Source organism: Eretmochelys imbricata, chromosome 7 (genome assembly GCF_965152235.1).
Source record: "Eretmochelys imbricata isolate rEreImb1 chromosome 7, rEreImb1.hap1, whole genome shotgun sequence".
Classification (NCBI taxonomy): domain Eukaryota; kingdom Metazoa; phylum Chordata; order Testudines; family Cheloniidae; genus Eretmochelys; species Eretmochelys imbricata.
In genome coordinates this window covers 54742210-54770181 of record NC_135578.1, presented here as the reverse complement: position 1 = coordinate 54770181, position 27972 = coordinate 54742210, and the positions used below count along the sequence as shown (strand labels likewise).

Here is a 27972-nt window from a genome sequence, read left to right as displayed (position 1 = left end):
TCTCCAGCCGCCTCCTTAGGAGCCAGCTGCAGGGCTGGACACTGATCTGTTAACGTCATAGGAAAACAACAGCCCTAAGACACGCTGCGGGCGTGGCTGCAAGCCCAGGGCACAGAGAGCTGAAATATCTCAGGCTGGGGAGCTGCAGCCTGCCGAGCCAAGGCGGGGAGACACCGCCCGGATCCCGTGTCAGCCGCGGGGGCGGCGCAGCTCCTGCAGGGGCGGTCCCAGCGCGCTGCGGGCAAACCCAGACAGGGCTGCGGATGGCTGCGCGTTGGGCTCGAGAGGAGGGAAGCTCGGCTCTGGCGTCTCCCCGCAGCCCCGGGCAGGTCCCCTCAGTAAGCGAGGTGTGCGCAACCGCGGGTGTGCGGGGGGCCTGATGGGCTGGGGGCGCCGCCTGGCACGGCGGGTGCTGCTCAGACCCTGTTTTCAATGGCTTTGAACGTTGCCGGGCGGTGGCCGCTTGGGCTGGAATCTCCCGTGCCAGGGGCTGGCTCGGGCTGAACTCTTTGGGGAAAACGTCCCAGCTGTTTGTGAGAACGAGCCTCGGGCAAGGCGGGCTGTTTCGCCCGGGGAACAGCTCACAGGCTGAGCCCCTCTCTTTGAGCCAGGTGCCCGAGCACCCCCGGGCCGGGAGCAGCGATTGGCATGGGGGCGCCGCTGTGTCGGGGACAGGCCTTTTCTCCGGCGCCCTCAAATCCCCCCCTCCCCCCCCATCTGACCCCGTGAGGAGGAGGAGGCGCTGGAAAAACATGCAGTTACCGTATACCGGGGAGCGACTACGCAGCTCTGTTTCCGGGAGATGCCTGCACTGGGGATCCTCCGGCCGGGGCAGAGTCAGGCTTCTGCTATTGCCCTTTCCGGCTCGGGGCCAGGAGCCGGGGGTCTGGCTCTCCCGTGCTCTCGGGGACCCTTCTGCTGGGCCCAGCCCCGGGCAGCGCGGCGGAGGCAGCTGCCTGATTCCGAAGCAGAGAGCCCACGAGCTGGGGCTGGGACTGGCTGGGCAAGGAGCCGGGAGCTGGAAGCAGAGGAGATTGGGACTGTTTCAGCAAAAGGACTGAGACTGGGGGGCCGGCTGGCCGGGAAGGGGGAGGTGGGAGACTGAGATCCGATGAGGAACCGGGGGAGACTGGGGCTGGCTGGGCAAGGAGGCTGGAACTGGGAGCCACTGGGGTGAGGAGAATGAGGGAGAGGCCTGATAAGGAGCCAGGGTGCGCAAGGAGAACTGGGCCTGACCAAGGAGCTGATGTGGGGAGGGGAAGGGGTGCACTGAGATTAGACATGGAGCCCAGGGAAGGAGACTGTAAGACCGAGGGGACAGGGGTGTGGGCATGAGGTGACTGGAGCCCTAGGTGGGGGCGGGAGAGACAGATCAGACAAGGATCTGGGAAGGGGGAATTGGAACTGGCTGGCTAAAGAGATGGGGACAAGGAGTCTAGGACTGCATGGACAAGTATACTGGGATGAGAAGCCTGTGGAGTGGAGATTAGGACTGGTGAGTGTTGAGGGGCGGGGCACAAAACTGGGACAGGGATAAATTGGAGGGTATGCAGAGGTGAAAGTAAGCTGGTATGTCCCAGTATGGCGTACCGGTAAGAGCCAGTGCACCGTACCAGGACCGGCTTTCCAAGAGGGCAATTTAAAGCCCTGGGGTAGTGGCGGCGGGGCTGCGGCGGGGATTTAAAGGGCCCCGGAGTTCCAGCTGCTGCTACACCCCCCCGCCCCCCCGGGGCCCTTTAAATCCCCGCCTGAGCCCTGCTGCCACTACCCCGGGGCTCGGGCAGCAGGGCTCTGGCGGGGATTTAAAGGGCCCTGGAGTTCCAGCTGCCGCTACTGCTCCGGGGTCCTTTAAATCCCCGCCAGAGCCGCTACCCCGGGGCTCAGGCAGCAGGGCTCAGGTTGGCATTTAAAGGGCCCTGGAGCTCCAGCTGCCGCTACCCTCCCTGGGCCCTTTAAATCCCCACCTGAGCCCTGCTGCCTGAGCCCTGGGGTAGGGGTGGGGGGGCTCTGGCGGAGATTTAAAGAGCCCTGGCGCTCCAGCCACCGCTACTGCCCTGGCCCTTTAAATCCCCACCGGAGCCCTGCTGCCAAAGCCCTGGGGTAGGGGGGCTCTGGCGGGCATTTTAAAGGGCTGGGACGGTAGCAGCGGCTGGAGCCCTGGGGCCCTTTAAATCCCCGATGGAGCCCGGCCACCGATACCCAGGGCTTGGGCAGCAGGGCTCAGGCGGGGATTTAAAGGGCTCGGGGCTCTGGCAGCTGCTACCACAGCGGAGCCCCAGGCCCTTTAAAGCTCCGCCAGAGTCCAGAGCCCCGGGGTAGTGGTGGCAGCCAGGAGCCCCCAGGGCTCCACAGTGATTTAAAGGGCCCAGGGCTCTGCTGCAGTAGCGGCAGCTGGAGCCCTGGGCCCTTTAAATCGCCCCCCGAGCCTCCCAGCTGTCTCTGCAGCTGGTAGCTTGGGGGTAATTTAAAGGGCCCCGGGCTCCCAGCCACCACTACCGCAGCTGGAGCTCTGGCCCTTTAAATCTTGATTTCAAGGGCCTGGGGATTTGAGGCCACGCCTCTTCTGGTTGAGGCCACGCCCCTTGCTCAGGACTCCAGCATAACGGTAAGTCCTCTAACTTACTTTCACCCCTGAAGGTATGGGACAGAAGGGGTTAAGTATGGAGGAAAGAGGCAGTGGGGTCTGTGCTCATTAGAGCGCACACCTCTCCAGAGCCTGGAATGGAACCTAGGGTCCCTGAGTCTCACGATTCTTCTGCGGTCAGCAAATATCTCTGGAAGCCACTGGCAATGGGTGTGTCCCATTCTGTCCTCTAGTGCTGGTCCTCGTAGAGCATGACAACCTACTACTGCTATCGGCTCATTAGCTCAGGTGACAGAGGGCTGTGTGGTGGATCTAAAGATTCCAATGTTGCTGATGTGAGTGTCAATAGGATGCCACATGATGGAAATTCTGATTTTTTTTTTTCCAGTTTGCTTTTTTAAAAACCTATGAAATTGCAACCTTAATGCTGTTCTTTTAATGTAGTCGTTGTGTGTAAAATCAAGCATGCAAAAGTTAGGAAATACCAGGACGAAGGTTGCCTGTGCTTAATTCCAAATGGCCGTGGGAGTCGGCAGGGTTTGTAGGATATGTCCAAGTGAGGTTCTCAGCCGCTAGTCATTGCGGGAAGGTATTCCTGAGCCTCTGGATTCTGCCCCGGGAAAGGAGGAGTTGGTAGTCATGTAAGTTGCATGGTCTGATTTTAATGCTTCCCTCAAGAAATTGCATCACAGTGGCCCCAGCGGGCCAGCTTCTATTGCCCTGCCACCAAAGATACAAAATAGCCTTCTCAGCTGCAGCACTCAGGCGTCCTTGGTATCTCCGAAGATATTGGGCTGGAACCTGCCATTGTGATTGGGTAGTGGCCTTAAACCTAGTTTGTACGGGTAGAAATAATTGCGCTTGGTGGAGGGCAACAGAGGCCCATTGGGGCTGATTCTCAGGAGCGTTGAGCACCCACAACTCAAGTTGGCAGTGGTCACACCTGGCTGAGAGGAGGATCGGTTACTCCAGATTTAATGAAAGGATCCTGCCTAGTGAGGTCACTCATGCGTGATCCTTTCATCATGCATGTGTGATCTGGCACTTTTGCTAGTACAGAGGGGTAGAGCATGTGAAGAATGAATGTTGTGTCATGGTTGCATCAGGGGAACTGGGAGCCAGGACTCCTAAGATCTATTATTAACTGTGCCACTGACTCAGTGTGTGACCTCAGGCAAGTCGCTTTGTCTCTCTGTGCCTTGATTTCCCTTCTCTGAATGTGGAGGATAATGATACTGACCAGCAGCCATGAAGTGTGAACTCCAAAGTTCTAACTGGGAGCACCCAACACTGTCCTTATCCTCCGCACTCCTCACCCAGCGATCTCCAAGCACTTATTCAAAGATTCTAGGTCCAGAAGGTTTAGGTTGGACATTAGGAAAAACTTCCTAACTGTCAGAGTAGTTAGGCACTGGAATGAATTGCCTAGGGAGGTTGTGGAATCTCCATCACTGGTGATTTTTAAGAGCAGGTTAGACAAACACCTATCAGGGATGGTCTAGATAATACTTAATTCTGTCATGAGTGCAGGGGCCTGGACTAGATGACCTCTCGAGGTCCCTTCCAGTCCTGTGATTCTATGAGTTTGTGATTGTAATCCTCTAGTCTAACCACCTGTTTAACACAGGCCAGAGAACTTCCCCAAAACAGTTCCTAGAGCAAAGCTTTTAGAAAAACAGCCAGTCTTGATTTAAAAATTGTCAGTGATGTAGAATCCACCACAAACCTAGGTAAATTGTTCTAATGGTTGATTATCCTCACTGTTAAATTGTTACACCTTATTTCTAATCTGAATTTGTCTAGTTTCAATTTCCAGTCACTGGATCATGTTCTTCCTTTCTTTGCTAGACTGAGGAGCCCATTATCAAATATTTATTCCCCATATAGGTAAGCTAAATAGATTGGGCTTCTTGAGGAATGTTTTCTAATCCTTTACTCATTTTCGTGGCTCTTTAATTTATCAACATCCTTTTTGAATTGTTGGCACCAGAACTGGACATGGTATTCCAGCAGTGGTCCCACCAAGGCCAAATACAAAGGTAAAATAACCTTTCTGCTCCCACTCAAGATTCCCCTGTTTACGTGTCCCAGGATTACATTGGCTCTCTTGGCCACAGCGTCCCACTGGAAGCTCATGTTCAGCTGACTCTCCACCATGCCCCCAAATCTTTTTCAGAGTTGCTGCTTCCCAGGCTAGTGTTTCCCATCCTGTAATTATGGCCTCTATTCTTTGTTCCCAGATGTATACATTTACATTTAGCCATATTAAAATGCATATTATTTGCTTACGCCCAGTTTACCAAGTGACCCAGATTGCTCTGAGTCAGTGACCTTTTCTCTTCATTATTTACCACTCCCTCAATTTATCATCTGCAGACTTTCAGTTATGATTTTGTTTTCTTCTAGGTGACTGATAAAAATGTTAAATAGCATAGGGTCAAGAACCGATCCGTGCAGGACCCCACTGAAAACAGGCAGGCAGAATGATAGATCTCAAAATGTAGCTGTAAATGGGGAATAATCAGATGGCACATATTAAATGGATTAAAAACTGGCTATGTTAATTTTGTATTGTTTTTAATCAAAATGGTGTGCTGTACCAAATCAAACACATTACAGAAGTCTAAGTGTATTACATCAACACTATTAACTTTATAAATCAAACTTGTAGTCTCATCAAAAAAAGATATCAAGTTAGTTTGACTGGCTCTGTTTTCCATAAACCTATGGTGTTTTGCATTAATAACATTACCCTCCTTTAATTCTTTATTAATCAAGTTCCATGTCAGCTGCTCCATTATCTTACCCAGTATTGATGTCAGGCTGACAGACCTCTAATCACCTGGGTCATCCCGTTTACCGTTTTTAAAAATTGGCATATTAGCTTTCTTCCAGTCTTCTGGAACTTCACCAGTGTTCCAAGACTTATTAAAAATCAATAATAATGGTTCAGCGAGTTCTTCAGGCAGCTGTTCGTAAAATTCTTGGATGAAAGTATCTGGACTTGCTGATTTAAATGGAGGGTACTAAAGTTACACATTTTTAACATCTTCCAGGGATACTAGAGGAATGGAAAGAATGTTATCACCATATGATGAGACTCTATCATCTATTTTTTCCTCAAATACAGAAGAGAAATATTTATTGAAGACTTCTGCCTTTTCGACATTATTATTGATAATTCTACCATTTCCATCTAGTAATCGACCAATACTATTCTCAGGATTCTTTTTGTTCCTACTGTATTTTAAAAACTCCTTTTTATTGTCCCCACTCTGTTAGCCATAGATGTCTCCTTGTGTCCTTTTGCTTCCCTTATGAATTTTCTACAATTCCTAATTTCTGATTTATACTCTTTAGTACCAACTTTCACTCTATATATAAGTACACACTAACTCCTCTCTTAACGTCGTCCTGGTTAACGTTGTTTGTTCCATTGCTGATCAATTAGAGACTGCCTGCTTTGTCCACTGCTTGCAGGAAGAGCAGTTCATTGGAGCTAGCTGGTGGGGGCTTGAAACCAGGGTGGACCGGTAGCCCCCTGTCCCCATCAGGTCCCCTAAGTTTCCCTGTGCAGCAGCCACCCAGCAATTGCCAGGCAGTTCAGCTGTCCCTCCCCTCAGTGATGTATGCTGCTCCTGCCCTCTGCCTTGGAGCTGCTCCTGGGAGCCTCCCGCTTGCTGTGCAGTGGGGGGGATACTAATGTCAGACTGTCGTCCTCCCCCCGCTCCTGTACCCCACCTCCACAGAGCGTGGAGGGACAGGACAGGGTTCAGGATGGAGGGAGCTTGCTGGCAGCAGCTGCTGTCTCAACTTGCTGATCTACTTAGAGGCAGTGTACTTAGAGTGGGGTCAGCGTACTTAAAGGGGCAATGCGCATCTCTCTCTCTCGCGCGCACACACACGGTGTGTGTCTCTGTCTCTCTCCGCCATGCTGTGTCTCTTCCCTCCATTCGTACTGCCTTGTAGAGTACGAGGCTACACTAACAACAATGTGTTAACCCTTGAGGGCTCAACTGAGTGCTAGTTCATCATTTAGCAGTAAGGCATTCCCTGGGAAATATCCCACCCTCCGACTTCACCACCTCAATCAAGCTTCACAATCACCATTGCTGTGTACAGTATTAAATTGCTTGTTTATAACCTAACCCCCCCGCCCCCATTTATATTAATTCTTATGGGGAAATTGGATTTTCTTAACATCTTTTTGCTTAAAGTAGTAGTTTTCAGGAACATAACTACAGCGTTAAGCGAGGAGTTAGTGTGTGTGTGTGTATACATAGTTGCCTTTACGTTCTCTCTAAACCAAGCTGGTTTTGTAATGTCAGCCAGTATCAGTCTCCCCGCTCAACAGACAAGGAAAGTAAGGCCGAGAGGTGAAAAGGCATCACAAATGGGTTGTGAGGCTTAACCCAGTAATGTCTGAACTGCCCTGAGATCCTCCATTGGAAGGGGCTGTAGAAAGGCAACAGATTGGTATTAGGAGCAGCCCCAGGAACAAAGTGCAAATCTCATTCCTTCTGTTGCTGGTTTGCACGATGTAACTTATCAGTGGCTGAAAGAAACAAGCCCAGCCCAAGCTCTTGGGGACCCTTGAGTGATGAATATAAAACACCCATTGACAAAGCCAAATGAGAGCGATGATTCCCTGCACCCTGCAAATGACCCTGCGGCTGCTTGAATACCAGCCTCAAGAGGATCTACTGATGGTGGTGGGGGGTGTCTTTAAACACCTTCACTCCCACTCTCCATGCCCCCCAAAGCTCCAGGGCTGAGATCCCCCCTGTGCAGGGTGCCAGAGATCCTGAGCAGGGCTTAGGGGTGAAATGGTTTCTGTGCCTCACACTGACCTGGTGTGTGGGGTGGGTTTGCACCACAGGAAAACAACATGCAATTGGCTGGGTGCTGCTGGCCCTGTCCAGAGAACCCCAGACTGAGTCCTGCTACCACTCAGAGGCAGCTTTCTTTAGTGACCTTCTCTTCTCCCCCTACACCCTGCTCACAATATGATGCAGGGAGGGCGGGGGTGGGGGGGGGGCTGTGATGGAGAGGCAGTGTCTGAGAGAGACTGCCAGCCCTGGCTGGGGGAGCCTGCTCCTAATGCCCCTCCCCCTTAGGCAATGGGTGTGATGGTGGATCAGCAGCCCAGAGCCAGCCCCTTCTGATCCTTGTGGTGGGGACCAGATTGTAACCATCACAATGTTGTTTGTTTTTAATGTCCCCTCCCAACTCCAGCTCTCCAAGGATCTCCCCTCCTTCACCACTACTGCTACCGCCAGGGTGACGAGGAATGGGGGAGCAGGCATGGAGAAAGCCCTGTCCAACCAAGAGGACTTGGGAGGAGACCGGGGCATGACGGACGATATCTTTGATGAGAGCTACTGTGAGAAGGAGGGCCCCAAGCCTGCCAGGAGATACGTCTGGAGGAACATCATCCTCATGAGCCTGCTGCATTTAGGGGCCTTGTACGGGTTGTGGCTGATACCTGCAGCAAAGCCTGTCACCTTGGTGTGGGGTAAGCAGAGGCTGTGACAGATTAGGGAATAAGTGTGTGTTAATTATTGATTCCATTCGTGTGTAATTGTAACTATCACTGTGGATTTGATTATAGAATCATAAAATGTAGGGCTGGAAGGAATCCCCAGATGTCATCTAGTCCAGTCCTGTCCCCAATCCCCCTGCTGAGACAGAAGCAAGTAACCCTAGACCAGCTCTGACAAGTGTTTGTCAAGCCTGCTCTTAAAAACCTGCAATGACTGGGATTCCACAATCTCCACTTATGATTTTATTGCAGTATTTAACTATCCTTACAGTTTTTTCTAACCTAAATCTCCCTTGCTGCAGATTCAGCCCATTACTTCTTGCTCTGCCTTCAGTGGACAGGGAGAACATTGATCACCCTCCTCTTTTATACAAGTCCTTAACATATTGGAAGACTGTTATCAGATCCTCTCAAGTCTCTCTCTTTTTTTTTTAAGACTGAACATTCCCAGTTTTTTTAACCTTTCCTTATAGGTCATTTTTTCTAAAACTTATTATTTTTGTTGCTCTTCTCTGGTCTCTCTGAAATTTGTCTACATCTTTTCTAAAGTGTGGCACCAAAAACTGGCCACAATACTCCAGCTGAGGCCTCACCAGAGCCAAGTAGAGTGAGACAGTTCCCTCCTGTGTCCTACATACCACACTCCTGTTAATACGCCCCAGAAAGACATTTACTTTTTTCGCAACAGCATCGCGTTGTTGGCTTATTCAGCTTGTGATGCACAAGAAGCCCCAGTTTGAGCAGTATGACCACCATGCCAGTTATTCTCCATGTTGTAGCTGATTTTTTCCATCCTAGGTGTAGTACTTTGCACTTGTCTTTATTGAATTTCATCTTGTTGATTTCAGACCAATTTATCAAGGCCATTTTGAATTCTAATTCTGTCCTCCAAAGTGCTGCAACTTGACCCAAAGCTGGGAGATCTGCAGATTTTATAAGCAGACTCTCCACTCCATTATCCAAGTCATTAATGAAAATATTGAATGGTATCAGACCCAAGACTGACCCCTGTGGGACCCCATTAGATGTGAATTCTAGTTTGACAGTAAATCATTGATAACTGCTCTTGGAGTATGTGTGGTTGGTTTTTTTTTTGTCTTTTTTGTTTTTTTAACCAGTTATGGACCCACCATGTAGTACGTTCATCTAGACCACGTTTCCCTAGTTGGGACTGTGTCTGAAGCCTTACTAAAATAAAGATATCATATCTATTGCTTTCCCCCATCCATTAGGCCAACCACCCTGTCAAAGAAGGAAATTAGGTTGGTTTGGCGTGATCTGTTCTTGAAAAATCCACGTTGGTTATTACTTATCACCCTGTTATCTTGTAGGTGCTTGCATGTTGAATAATTTATTCCATTATCTTTCCAGATATCCAAGTTAGGCTGACTGGTCTATAATTCCCTGGGTTCTCTTTGTTCTCCATTTTATAGATAGGTACTCTGGGTGCCCGTCTCCATTCCTCTGGGACCTCACCCATCCTCCGGGAGTTCTTAATGGCTCTGAGATTGGTTCAACTAGTTCCTTAAGTGCCCTAGTTCAACATGTTAAGTGCCCTACCAACATGACTTCATCTAGTTTATCCAAATATTCTTTAACCCGTTCTTTCCCTAGTCTGGCTTGTGTTCCTTTTTCTTCATTATTAATATTAATTGTGTGAAGCATCTGGTCCCAATTAACCTTTTTACTGAACACTGAGGCAGAACAGGTATTAAACACCTTGGCCTTCTTGGTGCTGTCCATTTTAACTGTCCTTCCGCACTAACCGTGGACATACACTTGCCGCCTTCTCTCTTGTTACTCATGTATTTGTAGAACCTCTTCTTGCTGCCTTTTATGTCCCTTGCTAGCTGTAGCGGTGATTTTTGTTCCGACATGCTGGTGCTGTCCTTTTGTGCCCCTCCTGAGCAATTTGTCAGTGTTTCTCCTTTTTGTAGGATTCTATCTTGATTTTTCAGGTCACTGAAGAGCTCCCGATGCAGCCATCTTGGCCTCTTAGTATTCTTCCTCTCTTTTCCATTGGTAACAAGCTCCTGAAGGGAAGAACTACTGGTGCAGAACCAAGTTGGATCTGTTGCATGGCCGATGGACAGGGTGCTGTAACCCCAGGCCCAGTCTAAGAGTGGGGGAATTGTATGATTCCACCCCAGGAAAGGTGAAGGCCTGAGGTGGTGCTCTCAGGCCAGGAAGAGGTCAGAGCATGCCGTCAGTCCGGTAAATGTAACTTATTGGGGGAAGCCTGCTGGGATGATTGTGACAGTGGTGAATTTCCAATAAGTGACAACAGCGGTAAAACCAAGTATTGTAGAAGGAAAAAGCAAGAGAAAAAGGGGCTTGTGTTTGGGTTGGGAAGAGATTAGGGAAGGTCAGAAGGGAAAAATGAGTTCTGAATGGCTTGGGGCAGATCAGTTAATCAAGTTGAGCAGAGAGGACCCTAAACTCAAAAGAGCTAGGAAGGTCAGAGCTGGTGTCTTTGCTGTATGATGATGACTGGAGGCAGAATGGGGCACCAGCACCAGCCCAGGACCTAGACGAGGGTTCCTGTTCTCTTGCAGCCCAGAATGGCCCAACTCTCAGACCAACAGCGGCGGGGGTGGAGGAGGTGCAGCTGGAGGAGGAGAAGCTGCAGCTTGAAAGAGAAAAGCTGCCCTTGGAGGCCAAGCAACTTGCTGACTGATATCAGGCCAGAGCAGAGCAGGAGAAGCAGCACCAGCATGAGCAGGCGGAACAAGAACCACAGAGAGAGCACGAATTGGACCTTGCACAAGTGAGGAGCCAGGGACCAAGGGATCCAGTAAGTGGGGCTAGAACCAGGAATGCCAGCTCTGCAGGGGGCATAGCTGCTGAACTGTTTCCCCAGTTTAAGGGGGTGGGGATATCAATGCCTGTCTCTTGTGATTTGAATCTAGGCCCCCCTGAAGATTGGCGTAGAGGCCTCCAGCAAAAGGGATGCTGCAGTCTCTGGGGATCATGACCAAATTATAGGGGCCTTGCTCCTTACACTTCAGCTGGCTCCCAGGCTTATGGGTGGGGCTCTACCAAATTCTTAGCCATGGAAAAACACATCATAGACTGTGAAATCTGGTCTTTTTGTGTGCTTTTACCCTATACTATACAGATGTCATGGCGGGACGCTAGCGTTTCTCAAACTGGGAGTCCTGACCCAAGAGAGGGTTGGCAGGGGGGTGAGATTTGCAAGGTTAGTTTAGGGGGGTCATGGTATTGCCACTCTTATTTCTGCGCTGCCTTCAGAGCTGGGTGGCTGAAGAGCAGCAGGTGCTGGCCAGGTGCCAAGTTCTGGAGGCAGTGCCCTGCCAGCAGCAGCGTAGAAGTGGGGGTGGAAATACCACACCTTTCTACCCTTACTTCTGCGCTGCTGCTGGCGGCGGCTTTGCCTTCAGAGCTGGGCTCCCGGCCAGCAGCTGCCACTCTGCAGGCAGCACCACCGCCAGCAGCAGCGCAGAAGCGAGGGTGGCAGTACCACCCCTCCCCCAATAACCTTGTGACAAACACCCCCACAACTCCTTTTTGGGTCAGGACCCCGACAATTACGACACCCTGACATTTCAGATTTACCTTTCTGAAATCATGAAATGTATACTATTTTTAAAATCCTAGGACTATGAAATTGACCAAAATGGGCTGTGAATTTGGTAGGACCCTACTTATGGGAGAATATTGTGGAAGGAAAAAGGGGATAATTTATATGGAGGTGGCAGCTAGCCAGGGGAACCTCTGCAAGTGGGCAAAGGCTGGGACCTTCTTGCCTTAGAAGAGCTGTATGAGAGACGTAGGTTGGAACGGTTTTATGATCTGTGTCCCCGTGACCTTAGAATGTGCTTATGAATCAGAAGCCATGAAGACGTGCTTCGACTTCTTGTTGCTTTAAAGTCCTTTTTCTCTCATGTTGTGCTTTGTTCCTGCTGCGAAGATTAAACCACACACAGGCTAAACAACACTTCGGTTTAAGAAGGCTGTCTGGTCACGGTGTTCACCACTGGACACAGCTCCCGAAGGAAAGAACCACAGGTCTGCCCAGTCAGACCTGCTGGGTAGGCATGGTTAATCCACAGAGTGCTGTAGTCCAGAGTCTGGTCTGAGGGTGGGGGAATCACAGGATTCCAGCCCAGAAAAGGTAAGGGCACAAGGCCTAGTGTCTGAGCGGGTGAACTCTGACTTCTGTCTGAGGTGCAGTTGTGACATCCCCTCTTCTTGCGTCCAGGGTCCCTGTGTTTCCTGCTGAGTGCTCTGGGGATAACAGCGGGAGCGCATCGCATCTGGAGCCATCGGTCCTACAAAGCCAGTTTGCCCCTCAGGATCTTTCTGGCCATAGCCAACTCCATGGCTTTCCAGGTAGGAACCCCTTTTGCCTCTTCCCAGGTTCCTCAGTCTTGGAGGGAAGCAGCGAGACCCCAGCTGCAGCCACACATGCAACAGAGAAGCAGGGGAAAGTCACGTTCCCTTATTCTACCATGTCTCCTACAGAAACATTTCCCTCTGAGAGCTGCATCTCCTAAGCTGTGTTTGAGTCTACATCTTCCATCGGAGGGAGAGACTCACTGCTGCTGGGATAGGGGAGGGTTATTGGGAGTGCACCCATGCAACTCTGCATACGGCCCCTGTGTATGCTGACTGCAGGAGGCACTGAGGATACTTGGCACCTCCCAGTGGTGGGCTGTAAAGGAGTCAGGGTACCCCAGTGGTTGGAACTGAGGCCTGGCACCCATATCCTTCTCTACCACTAACCTGTTGTGTGTCCTGCAGGTAAATCACTTCCTCTCACTGCAAGAAGGATGGTCTTGTGGTTAAGGCACTAGACAGGGATGCAGGAGACTTGGGTTCAATTTTTGTCTCTGCCACAGATTCCACGTGTGACCTTGGCAAGTCTCTATGGGCCTCACTCTTCCCATCTGTAAAACAGGAATGATAACATTACTTGCCTGCCGCAGAGTGGTGGTCAGCAGAAATCCCCCATATTATTGAGATTAAGTTGGTACTCAGACTCTGCAGTGACAGGTGCAATAAGTGTGCCTGGATAATGCCTCTGTTTCCTGGCTACAGGATGGGATGAAATTAAACCAGCTTTTCAAAAGTGCATTGGGATCTCTGTATGAGAGAGGCAATGTACATGGGAACCGTTTTCACTAGTGGTGTTGGTCAAAACAAACATTTTGAATGAAATCATGAACATTTCACCATTTTCAAAGCTGGTTTAGAAATGGACCAATCTTTTGGCTTAAACATAATCTCCTGAGAGAGGTTTATAAATAAAGGGTTTTTCTGTTTTTGAACATTTTCAAAACTGAAATTTTTCCATTTCGAAAGGAAAAAATGCTGTTTGATTTTAAAAAAACAAATCCCACCCTGATGTTAAGCTGACCAATCGGAGTGATTTGCAGTGGTGGTATAGCTGTGTTAGTCCCAGGATATTGGAGAGACAAGGTTGGTGAGGTAATATCTTTTACTGTACCAACTTCTGCTGGTGAGAGAGAGAGAAGCTTTTGAGCTACACAAAGCAGAAGGTCTGAAGAAGAGCTCTGGGTAGCGTGAAAGCTTGTCTCTTTCACCAGCAAAAGTTGGTCCAATAAAGATTGCGTATTGGATATTACTTCACCCACCTTGTCTCTCCAGTCTGTTAGCAGTGCAGCTGAGGAGGGGCAAACCAAATTCTGAAAACGATCAGTTTAAAAAAAAAAAAAATTTTCAATAAAGGTGGAAGGTTCTGGGGAAAATCAAAATGTTCTGGTGAAAAATGCCAAATACTGTTAAAACAAAACCAAATTTAAATTGAAAAATGTGGTCTAGCTCTAATCTTTGCTGACCCAGTGACTCATCCAGCCATGTTCATTCCAGAATGACATCTACGAGTGGGCCCGAGATCACCGCGTCCACCACAAGTTCTCTGAGACCGACGCGGACCCTCATAACGCCACACGGGGCTTCTTCTTTTCCCACGTTGGCTGGCTGCTGGTGCGCAAACACCCCGACGTCATCGAGAAGGGCCGGAAGCTGGACCTGTCTGACCTGAAAGCCGACAAGGTGGTGATGTTCCAAAGGAGGTGAGCCAGGTGTGGCCAAGCTGGGGAAGAAAATAGGATGATTGTGGCACAAGGTGAGGGGCAGGTGTTGTGACCAGTGTATCACTGGGGAACCAAAGGGGCTCTGAGGCATGGCGTCCGGATACAGAAATCTCTTGCAGGGGTAGTCAATAGGTGGCCAAATCCGGACTGCCAGACATGTTTGAATCTGCCTCAAAATCTTTTATTTACTTATCATTATTTTTGTATTTTCTCTGGAATCTGGACCTTGACTAGACCTTGACCAAGACATTTGGACCTTGACAAAAAATAATTGACTACCCCTGCTCCAGAGCAAAACTAACCCTCTTGTGAGTCACCCTGGATCCTTTCTGCAGGTGACCAGCCCCAAATGAAGTCAATGGGATGGTTCAGGTGTGTTTGGAGCATTGGGGCCGTTGTTCCTCATGGATTTCTTCCCAGGTTCGCAAACAAGTTCCATCCAGCACAGCAGTGGGATATATTACGCATTTTCCTTTTTTTCTTCTATTTCTATGGGAGAGGAGGAATGAGGTCAGAAAAGGCAGGGCTGCTGCCTCGCTGGGAACATCGCTGGCACAGGGGGCCCAGTGCCAACCTCTTGTATAAAACGTGTCCCACTGCTGCGACCTTAGCAGGGGTAAAGAGGCTCTCTCTCTCTCACCCCTCCCCCCCCATGTGCAATCTCTCACTTGCTGGGATTGGGTTTCCCTCCTTCTATCCCTTCCCCTCCCGCGCACACACAGCCTGGTTCCCCGGGGCAGCCGAGCACCAGGCCTCCCCCAGTGTGAGTGACAGGTCCCCTGACGGAGAGAGGAGAGGAGTCTGCTGCTCCCAGGGAGGGAGCCAAAGCTCCAGCTGCAGCAGCATATGCCCTGAGAGCTGGAGGTCCCTGGTTTAATCCCAGGTGCCTCCGCCAAGATGGCAGCTGTCATGCTCCCCCAGTACAAATGTGACCTGGCAGCAATAATGATAAATGGAGCCCCAGGAAGCCTGGCAGCTCTGCTTCATGGCACCTGTATTCCATTCCCAGCTCATCTGCTGGGTCCTTCTTACCCCCTGCCAGCAGGTGTGTGGCTCTTACTGTGTGCCCAGCCGATCCCCTTTATTCTTCTGTGCCCACTTTGTCACTGCCCTTGTTTTCCTTTTTCTCCAGGGGGAAAACCAGCAGAGGTGGGCTGGTTCTGCGCTATTTTCTTTGGATAGTTAAAACTAGCACCTCTCCCCCGCCCTGGAGACTCAGCCCTGGTAGATGACCTGAACTGCCCTCGTCCCTCAATGCCCCTCCGTGGGATGCACCCGCCCACTAACTCTCTCTCCCCATTAATCTTTCCTGGCAGGTTTTACAAGCTTTCTGTGGTGGTCATGTGCTTCCTGTTCCCCACCCTAGTGCCCTGGTGCTTCTGGGGGGAATCTCTTCGCAACAGCTTCTTCCTCCCCGCCATCCTGCGCTACGTGCTGGTGCTCAACGCCACCTGGCTCGTGAACAGCGCTGCACATATGTTTGGCAACCGGCCCTACGATCGAAACATCAACCCCCGGGAGAACCGCTTGGTCACGTTTGGAGCCTTAGGTACGTTGGTGGCGCCTTTTAATTCCAAACCACTCCACAAACTGACTGTGAGTGAGACAGGCAGAGATCACTGCACCCGCCACTAAAACACAGCTGTGTCTGGGGAGGAACACAGCAGCTGTTCAGTAGTGCATAGCAACAGGGCACGAGAGTCTGGGAGAGAAGGGAAGAGGAATAACGTCCATTTATAAAACTGTGGGATGGGAGAGATTTTAGGTACATAATATAAAATGGACTAGATCCTCAGCTGGTGTAAATCTGCATTGCTTTGAAGTCCATACAGCTATCCTGATTTACATCAGGATCTGACCTATGAATTTAGGCAGGCCACTGGGGTTAACACCCCGATGTTTCTGCATTCGCATACGGGAAAGCCAGAAGCATGTAGACTCCAGCTGGGTGATCTCACCCATGCACCTGCAGACCTGCATGTTTACTGGAGTGTCTCATGCTCTAGTCAATAGGTACATAGGGCAGTGGGGTTATCTTCTCCAGTGTCTTGCATGTAGCACCTTCTTATCTCAGCAATGAGATTTATTTGCCCTTCCTGAAGCTCTCACTGCCTGTTTATTATGATGACAGTTGCCCGCCGCTCTCTCTCTCCACCTCTGGGAAATGATGCTTCTGAAATAGCTGGACACAGGGGAGGCCCAGGCACAAGCAGAAGTGCCGGAAATACCCTGCGTTTTCTGACCCAATTTGGGAGCCTCAAATGGCCAACTGAGCCCTGGCTGGACCCATGCTGAGGTTCACCACCGGTCGCGTGTTCTCCTCTCCAGCCTGCCATGGCCTCTGCACATGCCCTGTACTAACCTTAGCACCATCCTGGTCCTCCTCTGGTGTTGGACTCAGTGCAGAGGAGACGGGCCTGGTGGGCGATGTTGCACATGGGCAAGTGGAGCAGAGGGAGTCCGAGCTGGTGTAACTTATATACCAAATGTTGGAAGAGGGGAGAGCAGCAGGACAGCCAGCCACCAGGGGCTGCTCAGCCCCTACTCCCCCCGCCTTTCCCCACCCACTCAGCGTGCTGGGTGCCTGGCTCCGAGCACTGTCCCTTTGTGACTGGCCGTTTTTAGATAGGTCCCATTGACAGGGCTGGTATTTTCTGACATTCTCCCCACCTTGGCCTCTCACCGGTGCATCAGCACCAGCCTGTTGATGGGGGAGTGCGCACGTGGCCAGAGCTTCCACCACTGCCTTGTTGCACCCTGCTCAGAGCAGGGTCGATGGCCCAGTGGTGGCAGTGCTCAGGCTCACCCCACGCTGGCACTTCCACTGATGGAGCTGTGCCAGGGATAGACCAACGCTGGGAGACTTTGTAGAAACCCTCCATGTAGACACGGCCTCGGCACACAGAGCCTGAGCAGCTCCCAGCGAAGTCAATGGGCTGCAAGTGGAGGAGGATGGGGGCTGTCCCTGCCCCAAGGGGAGCACAGTCTGCATTTGGCACAGGTGGCCCATTCTGGGGACATGGTGCCCGAGCCTGGGGATGGGGGTTCTAGAGCGTGACCATTTCAAACCCAAGTTCAGGTGTATTTACAGTGTCTTGTCCCTGCTCTTCCGTTCCAGGCGAAGGCTTCCACAATTACCACCACACCTTCCCCTATGATTACTCCACCAGCGAGTTCGGCTGGCACTGCAACTTCACCACGGCCTTCATTGATCTCATGTGCCTCCTGGGGCTGGCCAGCGATCGCAAGAAGGTCTCCAAGGAGACCATCCTGGCTCGGAAAACTCGGACTGGCGATGGGAGCCACAATGGCTGAGGGCCCATTTTCCCCCGCATTTTATTTCCCCCCCCCCCTCCCCGAGTGAGCTGGTCACAGGGTTTTATGTTCTATTTACTAACCATTGAATAATGCTACCAGGTTGCTGCTGCTGATGATGATGATTTTAACCTCTTCCTGCACAGTGTATTTTAAATGTATTTAAAACCTATAACTTGTCTTTCTAGTGCTCGGCAGCTCCCTCCCTCTCTTCTCTCTCTCCCTTCTTTTTGTTCTTCATTTGTTTCTCTCTGGCAGGATCTCTCCCTTTCCCTCTAACTCTTCCATCCTGCATTCTCTCCTTGTCTCTGACTCTTTCCTTGGCAGGGAGCTGGTCAAAAGCCCGTCCAGGGCAGATTGTGCTGCTGGCTGGACTGAGGGAGTGGAGGGGGGTCTGTACCAGCTGGCTGAAGAGTTGAGCCAAAGTCAGGGACTCCTTTCCTTGAAATGCCCCTTTCTTGCCTCTGGTTCTCCTGCCCTCCCAGAGCTACTGATTCGGGGCAGATGAACAGACTGCTGATGTGGCCACATCCAAGCAAATTGATCCTGTGCATGACCAGCTAGAAAGCGGGGATGATGCTATGTCAAAGACCCAGGGGAGCCTTGTTTCTGTCAGATGGGTTTCCTGCAGCCAATTAACAAATACCTGATAGAAACAGACACCAAAGCAGGGGACACTGAGAGGGTTAAAGCCTGAGAAAGTTGCAGGATCCCAGCCCAGTGTCTGTGAGACCCCTTCTCAGAAGAGCCCCCCTGCAGCCGGGGGTGGAGCCACATCTACTGGGCAGATCCAGGCTGGAGATGAGACTGAATTGCCCCACTGTGCTGGGGGCAGGAAAGCCTGTTAGGGGGCTCATGACCAGCTCCCCAGCCCCTCCCAAAGCAAATCAGAGTTGCCCTGGGGACAATGGCTGCCTGATGCACACACTGCCGTGGGAAGCGCTGATGCAGCCGCTGCTGCTGGCGGCCGTTCCCATAACTCCCCCAGACGCACGGTGCTAGAGCAGGGTGCTGGCTGCTGGGCCGTATGTAATTCATCCCCTGCAGACAGGGCCTTCCCTCCGGCGAGGGGGGTCCGCTGCACAGTGCCTGGGCACAGAAGGTGCCTGTTTCACTCCTTGGCAGCACTGGCAGCAGAGGCTAATGGAGGGGAGGGTTAAAATCCTTCTGTGTTTCACCCCATAGCACTTGCAGATGCTGCAGACAGGCTTGGCAGGGCGAGGCCCTATTCCCATCAGCCACTCACCAGATAGTGCTGCGGTGCTGGGTGAAAGCTCATGAGGTGCCCAGGCTGGTGGATCCTGGGGCAGAGCTGGGAAAGACTGAGCCAGGGTGGAGGAATGATGCTGAGATGCTCCTTCCCCGGCCCCAGCTGTGCTGCATATCCTCAAGGGCAGGCTCCAGCCTTCCCATGCAGGCCAAGGTGAGCACAGCACTGCTGATGTCGCAAAACTCTTGCTGTCGGCCAAGAATCATAGAATATCAGGGTTGGCAGGGACCTCGGGAGGTCATCTAGGTCTAACCCCCTGCTCAAAGCAGGACCACTCCCCAACTAAAGAAGTCGTTCCTGGCCTTGTTCCTGTGCATTGCCGTGACCAGAACTGTCCAGCTTTGCAACCCAATGGAGCAGCCTGCCCTCTGACTGGGCTAGTGATCTGCTTGTTCCACCAGCAGATAAGCCCATCGGGAAGCTTTTAATTCCTGGGCTCTAAACCCAGGTGGTGGATGGGTGGGTGGGGATTCCCCACGGCTGAGATTTATAACTGCCCAGGGGTTGGCTGTGGATAGTTTTATCCAACTGGATGCAAAGATACCTGCATATTATAATCCTGGGCCAGATCCATTCCTGGTCCAAACCCCACTGACTGGAGTCTACACCCTGGGTGAATTTGGCCTCCCCTAATAGTTCTTCCCTTACCTCATGATCTGGACGTGTTGTGTGATGCAACCTACCATTCAGATACATGACACAACATGGTATGGCATCCACCATCCTCTCAGGAGAAAATCAAGAGGTTGATTCGGGCATTGCCTCTAGATCCCAAGAGTACTGATCAGAGCCAAAAATCCTGACACCCTGGGGAAGTGGAGTGGAAGTAACCAAACAGCACTGGTGTTTGCCCAGTCACTTTGTCAGTACATTGGCGTACGTCTCTGGGTGCCTTAAGTTTTTTTCTTTAATACGCATAAAAGTATTGACAGCTATTTGCAGGATGTTTTCCGTTCTATGATTTATAGAAATTTGATATAATTATTTAATTGCTGTCATTAAATTGTGGGTACAGGTGATTTTGAATGTATTGAGTTAGAATTTGTTAGATTAAGGAACAGATGCATCATTTTAAAGGTAACCTTGTTTGCTTTGTATTTCTTTCTTTGGTGGCATGTTTGTATCCAAGTGTGTTCTCTGTGAGTTTAGTTAGTGAGTCAGAGTGAGAGGTGGATGTAGACAAAGCACCAGCATGTCTAGTGGCTAGAGCAGCAGGCCTCCTGAGCTCGATTCCCAGCTTTGCCACTGACTCACTGTGAGATCTAGGGCCAGTCAGTTAACTTCTCCATGCCTCAGTTTCCCTCTCTGTAAAATAGGGATAGCACCCTACCTCACAGGGGTGTTGAGGTGTAATTAATACTTCTAAAGCACTGAGAGATCAGGGTGTGGAAGGCTCAATATACCCACTAGTGGTGGCAGTGGTAGTAAATGACTGGATTGCAAACAGTGTTCCCAGCCCCTCTGGTATCCTGGAGACGGGACGTGCGAGTGTTGGATAAGTAGTGAAAGATTGGAAGGTTGAATCTGTGCATTGTCTAAGCTCTGTTGCTATTGAAATATGAGAGAGAACTTTCCGGGTCAGTTTCTGCATTCTAAGATCTCCATGTTTTGTCTACTGAAAAACTTTTTGAAATTTCTACTAATTTGGAATCAGACTGCTGGTTGTACTGATCTGAACTGGTATTTATTCATAATAAAAGTTTACTTTAAAACTCAACTGCCTGACTACAAAGGGCTGGGTGGGCTGGAGCCTTCAGAGGCTGCTGTTCCTCCAGATATTTATTTCCTCCTATGCGGGGTACAGGGAAAGGGAACCTCTTTTTAAATGTGGTGATTTGAGCTGGTTTTAGTGGTGCTCACTCTGGCTTTGCCAGAATTAAATTCCCTTCCTTTATCAGAGGCACACCCTTCCATTTTGAGGGACACTTTTCCAACCATTTCTGTATTAGCTCACTCTTTGCTTGCATGTTCTGTAATACTTGCAATCCTTTCTGGTTATTTTTATCAATTGTTTTTTTCTAGTTTTTACTTGTGCCGGGCTGGTTACTACCACAGGCATAAATTCCCATAATGTTCCAGTAAGTGCTGCTGCTTTGGCAAATTTGTCGGTCTGTTCATTTCCCCTTTGTAATGGGTCTTTTATTTTGACCATCCTGACCTTGCTAAATTCTACTACCAATTTTTCTATCTGCTGCCAAAGGATTCTGTGTTTAATTTCAAATCCATCAGATCCTTCTGATGCCCATGGATACTAAATCCTTAGTCTTTTTGGGGGCTCACTAACTTTTGCCAAGAATTTATGGTGGGATATGGAGAGAAGGCAGGTACCTCATATGAGGTGCTTAAAAGACCACAATGAACCTGAACAGAAGAAGTAGCTACTACAGGGGTAGGCAACCTATGGCACGCCAGCTGATTTTCAGCAGCACTCACGCTGCCCAGGTCCTGGCTGCTGGCCTGGGATACTGGCTGCCGGCCCCCTGCCAGCTAGGGTTCCATTCTCTGGCCCTGCTCAGCCCGCTGCCAGCCCTGGGTCCCGGCCACCAGACCAGGGGGCTCTGCTGCCAGCTTGGGGTCCTGGCCGTCGGCACGGGGCTCTGCAACCACCCCCCAGCTATGGCCCACTGGCCCCAGCCTGGGGTAGTGCAGGGTGCAGACAGGGGCAAGAGGGGGCAGAGCTCAGCACCCCCACCTTAAAAATTGTTCCAGCGCCACTGTACTGGGATATTTAAGTCCTGATTTGCTGCTTACATCACTATCACGCCATGTGGAACAGCACACTGTGTTTGACGTTGAGATTAGAATATACATGCAAGAAGTGGAATCAGGATTTTCTGACAGATTTCCAGCGATTTGGGCCAATGCTTTCTTTTCTAATTAAACCTGAAAAGTTCAACGAAAGCAACTTGGATCGGTCTGTATTTCAGTGGATGTGTGCTGAAGATTTGGAAATGCAGCTCATTCAGTTAAAAAGCTCAGAATTGTGGGCATCAAAGTTTGGAGATATGCAGAGTGCACTTGAAGCTACCGAGAGAGATCATGGGCCCTCTATTCTGACCTGCTGGATGTCCCTGCCAGTGAAATTTAACTGTTTGAAGAAAATTGTATTTGCAATGCTTTCAGCATTTGGATCCACATACCTGTGTGAACCAGTATTTTCACACATGAAATCTGTCCTCTCTCCCTCTCAGAGACAGTTAACAACTGATCAATCAGAAGCCTGTGTGCAGCTCAAAGTATCCAAATACATGCCAGACATTGGAAAACTCAGCAAAGAAAAGCAAGGGCAAGGATCACACTAAACTGATAAGCTCCATTTAAAATTAAATTAAAATGCAGATCTTATTAAACATTTTAAAAACCTTTATTTACTTTACATACGACAATAGTTATATCAGACTTACAGAAAGATCTTCTAAAAACTTTAAAATGTATTACTGGCATGCAAAACCTTAAATTAGAGTGAATAAATGAAGACTTGGCACACCACTTCTGAAAGGTTGCCGACCCCTCAGCTAGTACATGAGGAAAGGCCTTCTTTGACTGCCCCCAACAATGAGTTCCCCTTTATGTTGTATTCTAGTGTTAAATTTCTGTATTGTTAGTGTGATCACTCAAGATACTGATGCTGAGGAAAGACCTGTCACATACCTGTGTGTGTAATGCCCATACTGAGGCATAATATTTTCCCTTTTTTCACGATCACGATGGAGCCCTGGCCCTTTCAAGTTGTTTTCTAATTGTTGAGTTTTGTGGGGGGGTTTTAATAGTTCCAATCCACTTTTGAGTTATTTGTGGAGTGACATTCAGGGTGAACCGAGGAATTGGTGAGGTGCTATGCTCCATTTCCAATTCTGGGTTCCCCCTCTTTACTCAGTGTTCCTTTTTTAACAGGAATTGATTTAGGTTTTGGTGAAGGGTTTGTTGGTTTGGTTTTAAACCTGGTTCTTATTATAAGGTGCTGGTTGCAGAATAGTAGCCCCTGCCCATGAGCCATTGGATGGTGGCAAATATGGATCATTCCACATGGCCCCAGTGCAGAATCCATTCCAATTATTCCATGTGCCATCTTTTAATTGGGCTAGGTCCACCTGTTTCCATTTTTGTCCCCATCCTTCAGGCACTATAAAAGCATTTGAAAGTCTGGTGGTAGGTAATGGGGGATGGCACCTCTTTCTTTTGCAGGTTTTCCACAGCTGATTCCAATTTTTTATTCTCCTGCTTTATCTGTTCAAGCATATCATGTATCTGGACTGCCTGCTGCCCTGCTCAAAGAGCTTGGGCTTTCTAGTTCTCAACAGCCTGGGATGCTTCTTCCAAAGCCTGGGTTACCACTTCTACTTCCCTGGGTTTTTTTATTATTTGCCTGGCCAGTATTGGGGCATGTTTAAGACATCTTACTGCTATGGCCATTAATTGCAAGATTCTACACTATTTACTTTTTGTTACTGTTTTTCAAAGTTTCAGTTTCTGCCATTGCTTTACATATTCCAGTCCATATTCCCACACTGGATTCAGTGCTGGCAATGGGTCTGGAGCTGGTTGTTCCGCCAGTTCCGGTTCTGGGACTGACTCTGTCTGGGTCTCTGGGACTGGATCCACTACTGCTGTTGCAAACATGGACCCGGACCCCAGGCCAATCACCTCTGACCGGGTCCTGGTAGAAGTTTCCGGAACAGAGCTAGGCATGACTGCTTGCTTAGTCTGGCTGCGGGTGACCATTCCCACTCTCTTGGCTAGCTTCACATGATTGGCCAAGTTTTCCCCCCAACAGCATGGGGATAGGATAATCATCATAATCGTAGACTGAAAAAGTCCACATTCCTGACCAGCCCTTGTACGGGACAGGCAACTTGGCTGTAGGCAAATTGAAAGAGTTGGACCTGAAGGGTTGAATTGTCACTCGGAGCTCTGGGTCGATTAAATTGGGGTCCACTAAGAAAGCATGGATAGCCAACACTTGTGCTCTGGTGTCCCTCCACGTGGTGACCATCTTCCCGCTCACACTGTTTCCTTCTGCTCCAAGGGTATCTGGGAGGTATCTGGGCCTGAGTACCTCTGGTGTGATTTTGGTGCAATGAACTGTAATCTGTTGGAGTTCTTGAGGCAGTGGGCCTTCACATGCCCCGGCTCGTTTCATTGAAAACATTGTCCAGCTGACTGATCACTGAGGCGAGGTGGGTTGCTGGAGAACGGTGTGGCGGGACGATAAAGTGTCTGGACTATTCCTTGGTGTGTAGTTGGGGCCTTGGGCTGCCCCCGTAGTAGGGTGTGGTCTGAGGGTGTCCCTTCTGGTATCCACTCCAACTGCAACCAGGGTTGTTCCTCCCTCCACCCATTTTGTTCTGGCTTGCCCCGCCTCTCTGGCAGTCTGGGACTGCTCATTTTGATCAGCATAAGAAGGAAGACTTTCTGCTGAGTCAATTTCCTTATCCCATAAACACTGTTTTATTTCCTTCTTGGACACATTCAGGAATTGCTCCTGAGCTATCAAATCACACATTCCGTTAAAGCTAGTGACACCCCTTCCTTGGACCCATTTATCTAACAGATCCTTCATCTGGTTTAGATAAGCCCCATTACTTAGTCCAGGCCCTCTCTTAACTTTACTCTGTATGTTTCAGATGTAATTTGAAATTGCTTTAAAACCAAATCCTTGAAATTATTATAGTCAGAAGCCTCATCAATAGGCATCTTATTGACTATGTCCAGAGCTCTTCCAGTCAATTTTGTGACCAATGTGGTCATCTTGTGAGCTTCAGGAATTTTATGGAGAGTGCACAGTCTTTCAAAGGTGAGAAAATATTCAGCAATATCACTGGATTCATCATACTATGGACATAATTGCTTCCATTTGTGGATTGTTGGGGAAGGATTGTTAGGATTATCCAGTAGATTCCACTCAGCCCTTACCTTCATCTCCAGTTCATGCTTCCTCTCATTTTCCTTTTCCTCCATGTCTTTTTCCTTTGCCTTCATAGCTCTCCTGTAAGCAGCCTCTTGGTTCTTTTCTGCTGCTATAGCTCTCTTGTGGGCAGCCTCTTGGTTTTTTTTCTGCCTCCATTTCTTCGTCCTTTGCCTCCATAGCTCTTCTGTGGGCAGCCTCTAGGGCTTTTTCTGCCTCTTTCATTGCCTCCAGTTTGGTTAACTCCAATTTGTGTTGTGCCTTGGTTTCTATCCTGTTTGCCTCTCTGTTTTTAACTAACTTTACACCCAAGGGTTAGAAATAAAATAAACAAACTTGGCTTGTCAAACAAAATAGATTGTGCTGTAACCGGATACCTATGTTCTCTGATAGTGGTTGTCAGCCTACAGAAAAATCCTTAAACAAAAAAAACCAACCTAACGCCTTTGTCTCCAGGCAAATAGAAAACCCCTCTAGTTGCTCTTAAGTTTAAAAAAAAAAAAAAAAAGTAGCAGTCTTCAGGTCTGTGAAGACTTGAGAATTTCCCTGCAGGAGGTTAACTACCCTGCCTTTAGGTAGAGAAAACTCCAGCTCACAAAAGACAATTCCCTTTTGTCTCTGCTCTGGCCCCCAAGCCGAGACCAAAAAAAAACAACTAACTGCTTTCAGCTGAAAACCTGCTTTCCAGCAGCCCAAAGGGGGGGGGGGGGGAAGGAATTCCTTTTTAAAATCTGTGCTTCTTGTTCAAAAATCTCAAAATGATTTCAAGTTAATCCCACCACTCTGCCACCATGTCAAGGTTCCTTCCCCACTCTGAACTCTAGGATACAGATGTGGGGACCTGCATGAAAACCCCCAAGCTTATTTTTACTAGCTTAGGTTAAAACTTCCCCAAGGTACAAACTATTTTACCTTTTGCTCTTGGACTTTATTACTACCACCACCAAGCATCTAACACATATATAACAGGGAAAGAGCCCGCTTGGAAACATCTTTCCCCAAAAAATCCTCCCCAAACTCTACACCCCCTTTCCTGGGGAAGTCTTGATAAAAATCCTCATCAATTTGCATAGGTGAACACAGACCCAAACCCTTGGATCTTAAAAACAATGAAAAAGCAATCAGGTTCTTAAAAGAAGAATTTTAATTGAAGAAAAAGTAAAAGAATCACCTCTGTAAAATCAGGATGGTAAATACCTTACAGGGTAATCAGATTCAAAACATAGAGAATCCCTCTAGGCAAAACCTTAAGTTACAAAAACAGGAATATACATTCCATTCAGCACAACTTATTTTATCAGCCATTTAAACAAAACAGAATCTAACGCATATCTAACTAGATTACTTCCTAAGGCTCCCTTCCTTTTCTGTTCCTGGCAAAAAAAAAAAAAAAAAAAAAAACAGCCAGAGAGAACCCTTTGTCCCCGCCCCTGAAAGTATCTTGTCTCCTCATTGGTCATTTTGGTCAGGTGCCAGCAAGGTTGTCTTAGCTTCTTAACCCTTTACAGGTGAAAGGGTTTTTCCTCTGGCCAGGAGGGATTTAAAGGTGTTTACCCTTCCCTTCATATTTATGACAAGCCCTTATCATCCAACCCATTAACTCAGGCTGATTATTAACACCAGGGCTATCCTACTTAGCTAACTTGTTGTTTGTTGCTCATATCTAAGTGCTTTGCTCCATAATTAGGACAATTGAGTTCAAAAAAATCTAAATGCCAGCATGAAATGCTGAAACTCTGTAACCATGATAGGTTTAGGAGGGTGGGAACTCTAGTAGTTAGAGCAGGTGTCTGGGAGTCAAAACTCCTGGGTTCTTTTCTCATCACAGCTACTCACTCTCTGAGTATATCACTTAAGCCAAAATTTTCAAAAATGGCCTGGGATTTTAGGTCCCTCCCTTTTGGCTTTCCCAGCCTGAGCCCCCCAAATGCCCAATGCTGGACATTTTCTAAACAATCAGGCCCAATGTGTCTCAGATTGGGAACTCAGAAATCAGAGACTGCTCTTGAAAATTTTGGCTTTAACTCCTGGTGCCTTGGTTTCCCCATCTGAATCCTGGGGAGGTAGCTTTGAAATGGTTCATGTCTGAGCTCCCCAGAGAAAGTGGTAAATTTGGCCTAAGTGTTATTTGAAAACATCACCCACTTCTTGAGTAGCTGCAGCAGCCTGATGAACCATTGCCCAATGTCACAGAATAGACAATAGAACCCTAGTCCCATCGCATTGCAGTAATGGGGCCTCTCTAGTCTTAGTTGTAATCACAGGCCAAGGAATATATGTTGGACTAGCCCAGAATCCTGTTGGTTTGAAGATACCACTTTCATCTGACCACATCACCCACTCTAGGCTCACCACTCCATCTGTGAGAGGGTCTACAGAGCCCACACCAGTAGGAAAGGGTTCCTCAGGAGGGGCCAATCAGGCCCACCCTGCAACACCTGAAGCAGGTATCAGGCTTAGAGGAAGGGGTTAAAAAGGGACAGCCCAGCTCACCTGGGGCATGGCTGGGCTAGGAAGTGGCAGAGGCTGCTGTCTAGCAGAGCCGCCTTGCATAAAGGTAGGCCTGGTAGCTACTTGCTTGTGTGGCTGCCAGTGACTGACCCAGGCTTGTAGGAACCCAACCTGGGCAGAAGCATTTGTTTTCTTGGTGCTCTGCTTAGCCTGGGGTTATGTGGGGGGAGAGTCTCTGGAGGATTGAGGCCAGGAGGGGTGGAATTGTTATGACTGAGCAGAAGGCTATGTCCCCTCAATGTAGAATGCATTGGAGACTGGGCAAATCAGCTGAAGGGAAACTGAGGCAGAGCCACTGCCAATTTGCACCATGCCATGCGGAGGGCATGACCATCTCTCCTTGTTCATTCTAAAACTCCAAGCTACTAAGCAGCTCCAGACACCAAGTAATCAAGCTGTCTGGTGTGGTGTGGAATAAAGATTTGATCAGCCATCCTGTGGAGTGCTTCATGTAAGTCATCCCTGGCCACTTATGCCTAATGAGCCCACCTCCTTTTATATATTTATGAGATCCTTCTAGCCTCCCCTATTCCAATCTGGCAGATCCATGTGCAGGAGGGGGGATTCCTGTGAAGAAAAGAGATGGGTTTGTGGCTGAGGTGCCAGCCTGCATCTCAGATCTGCTCAATTCGTGGCTCTGCCACAGACTGACTGCATGACTTCAGGCAAGTCACTGAATCTCGCTGTGCCTCAGTCCCCCCGCTGTAACGTGAGGATAATGCTTCCCTTCTCCCACACTATTGCCTAGTTGGCTTATCAGCTTGT

General features: G+C 49.2%; 1 protein-coding gene across 2 annotated transcripts; it reads left to right on the top strand.

Moving 5' to 3' along the window:
• LOC144268105 (acyl-CoA desaturase-like) lies at nt 1-27640 on the top strand. 2 transcript variants are annotated; one of them, XM_077822705.1, is made up of 6 exons: nt 1-338; nt 7820-8099; nt 12349-12479; nt 13980-14185; nt 15523-15755; nt 17325-27640. In XM_077822705.1, the coding sequence occupies exons 1-6, from the start codon at nt 264-266 to the stop codon at nt 17519-17521; spliced, it is 1122 nt and encodes a 373-aa protein (XP_077678831.1). In that variant the 5' UTR covers nt 1-263; the 3' UTR covers nt 17522-27640. The 2 variants fall into 2 exon arrangements, with proteins under 2 accessions (XP_077678831.1, XP_077678830.1); XM_077822704.1 differs by having other exon boundaries at nt 3-347.
• The last annotated feature ends 332 nt before the right edge of the window (nt 27641-27972 follow it).

Bases quoted from the DNA above. Each gene is read 5' to 3' on its own strand.
- LOC144268105 (XM_077822704.1), top strand. From the start codon at position 264: ATGGCTGCGCGTTGGGCTCGAGAGGAGGGAAGCTCGGCTCTGGCGTCT. The intron at 8,100-12,348 runs GTAAGCAGAGGC...TCTTGCGTCCAG, and splicing joins GCCTGTCACCTTGGTGTGGG to GGTCCCTGTGTTTCCTGCTG. The intron at 14,186-15,522 runs GTGAGCCAGGTG...CTTTCCTGGCAG, and splicing joins GTGGTGATGTTCCAAAGGAG to GTTTTACAAGCTTTCTGTGG.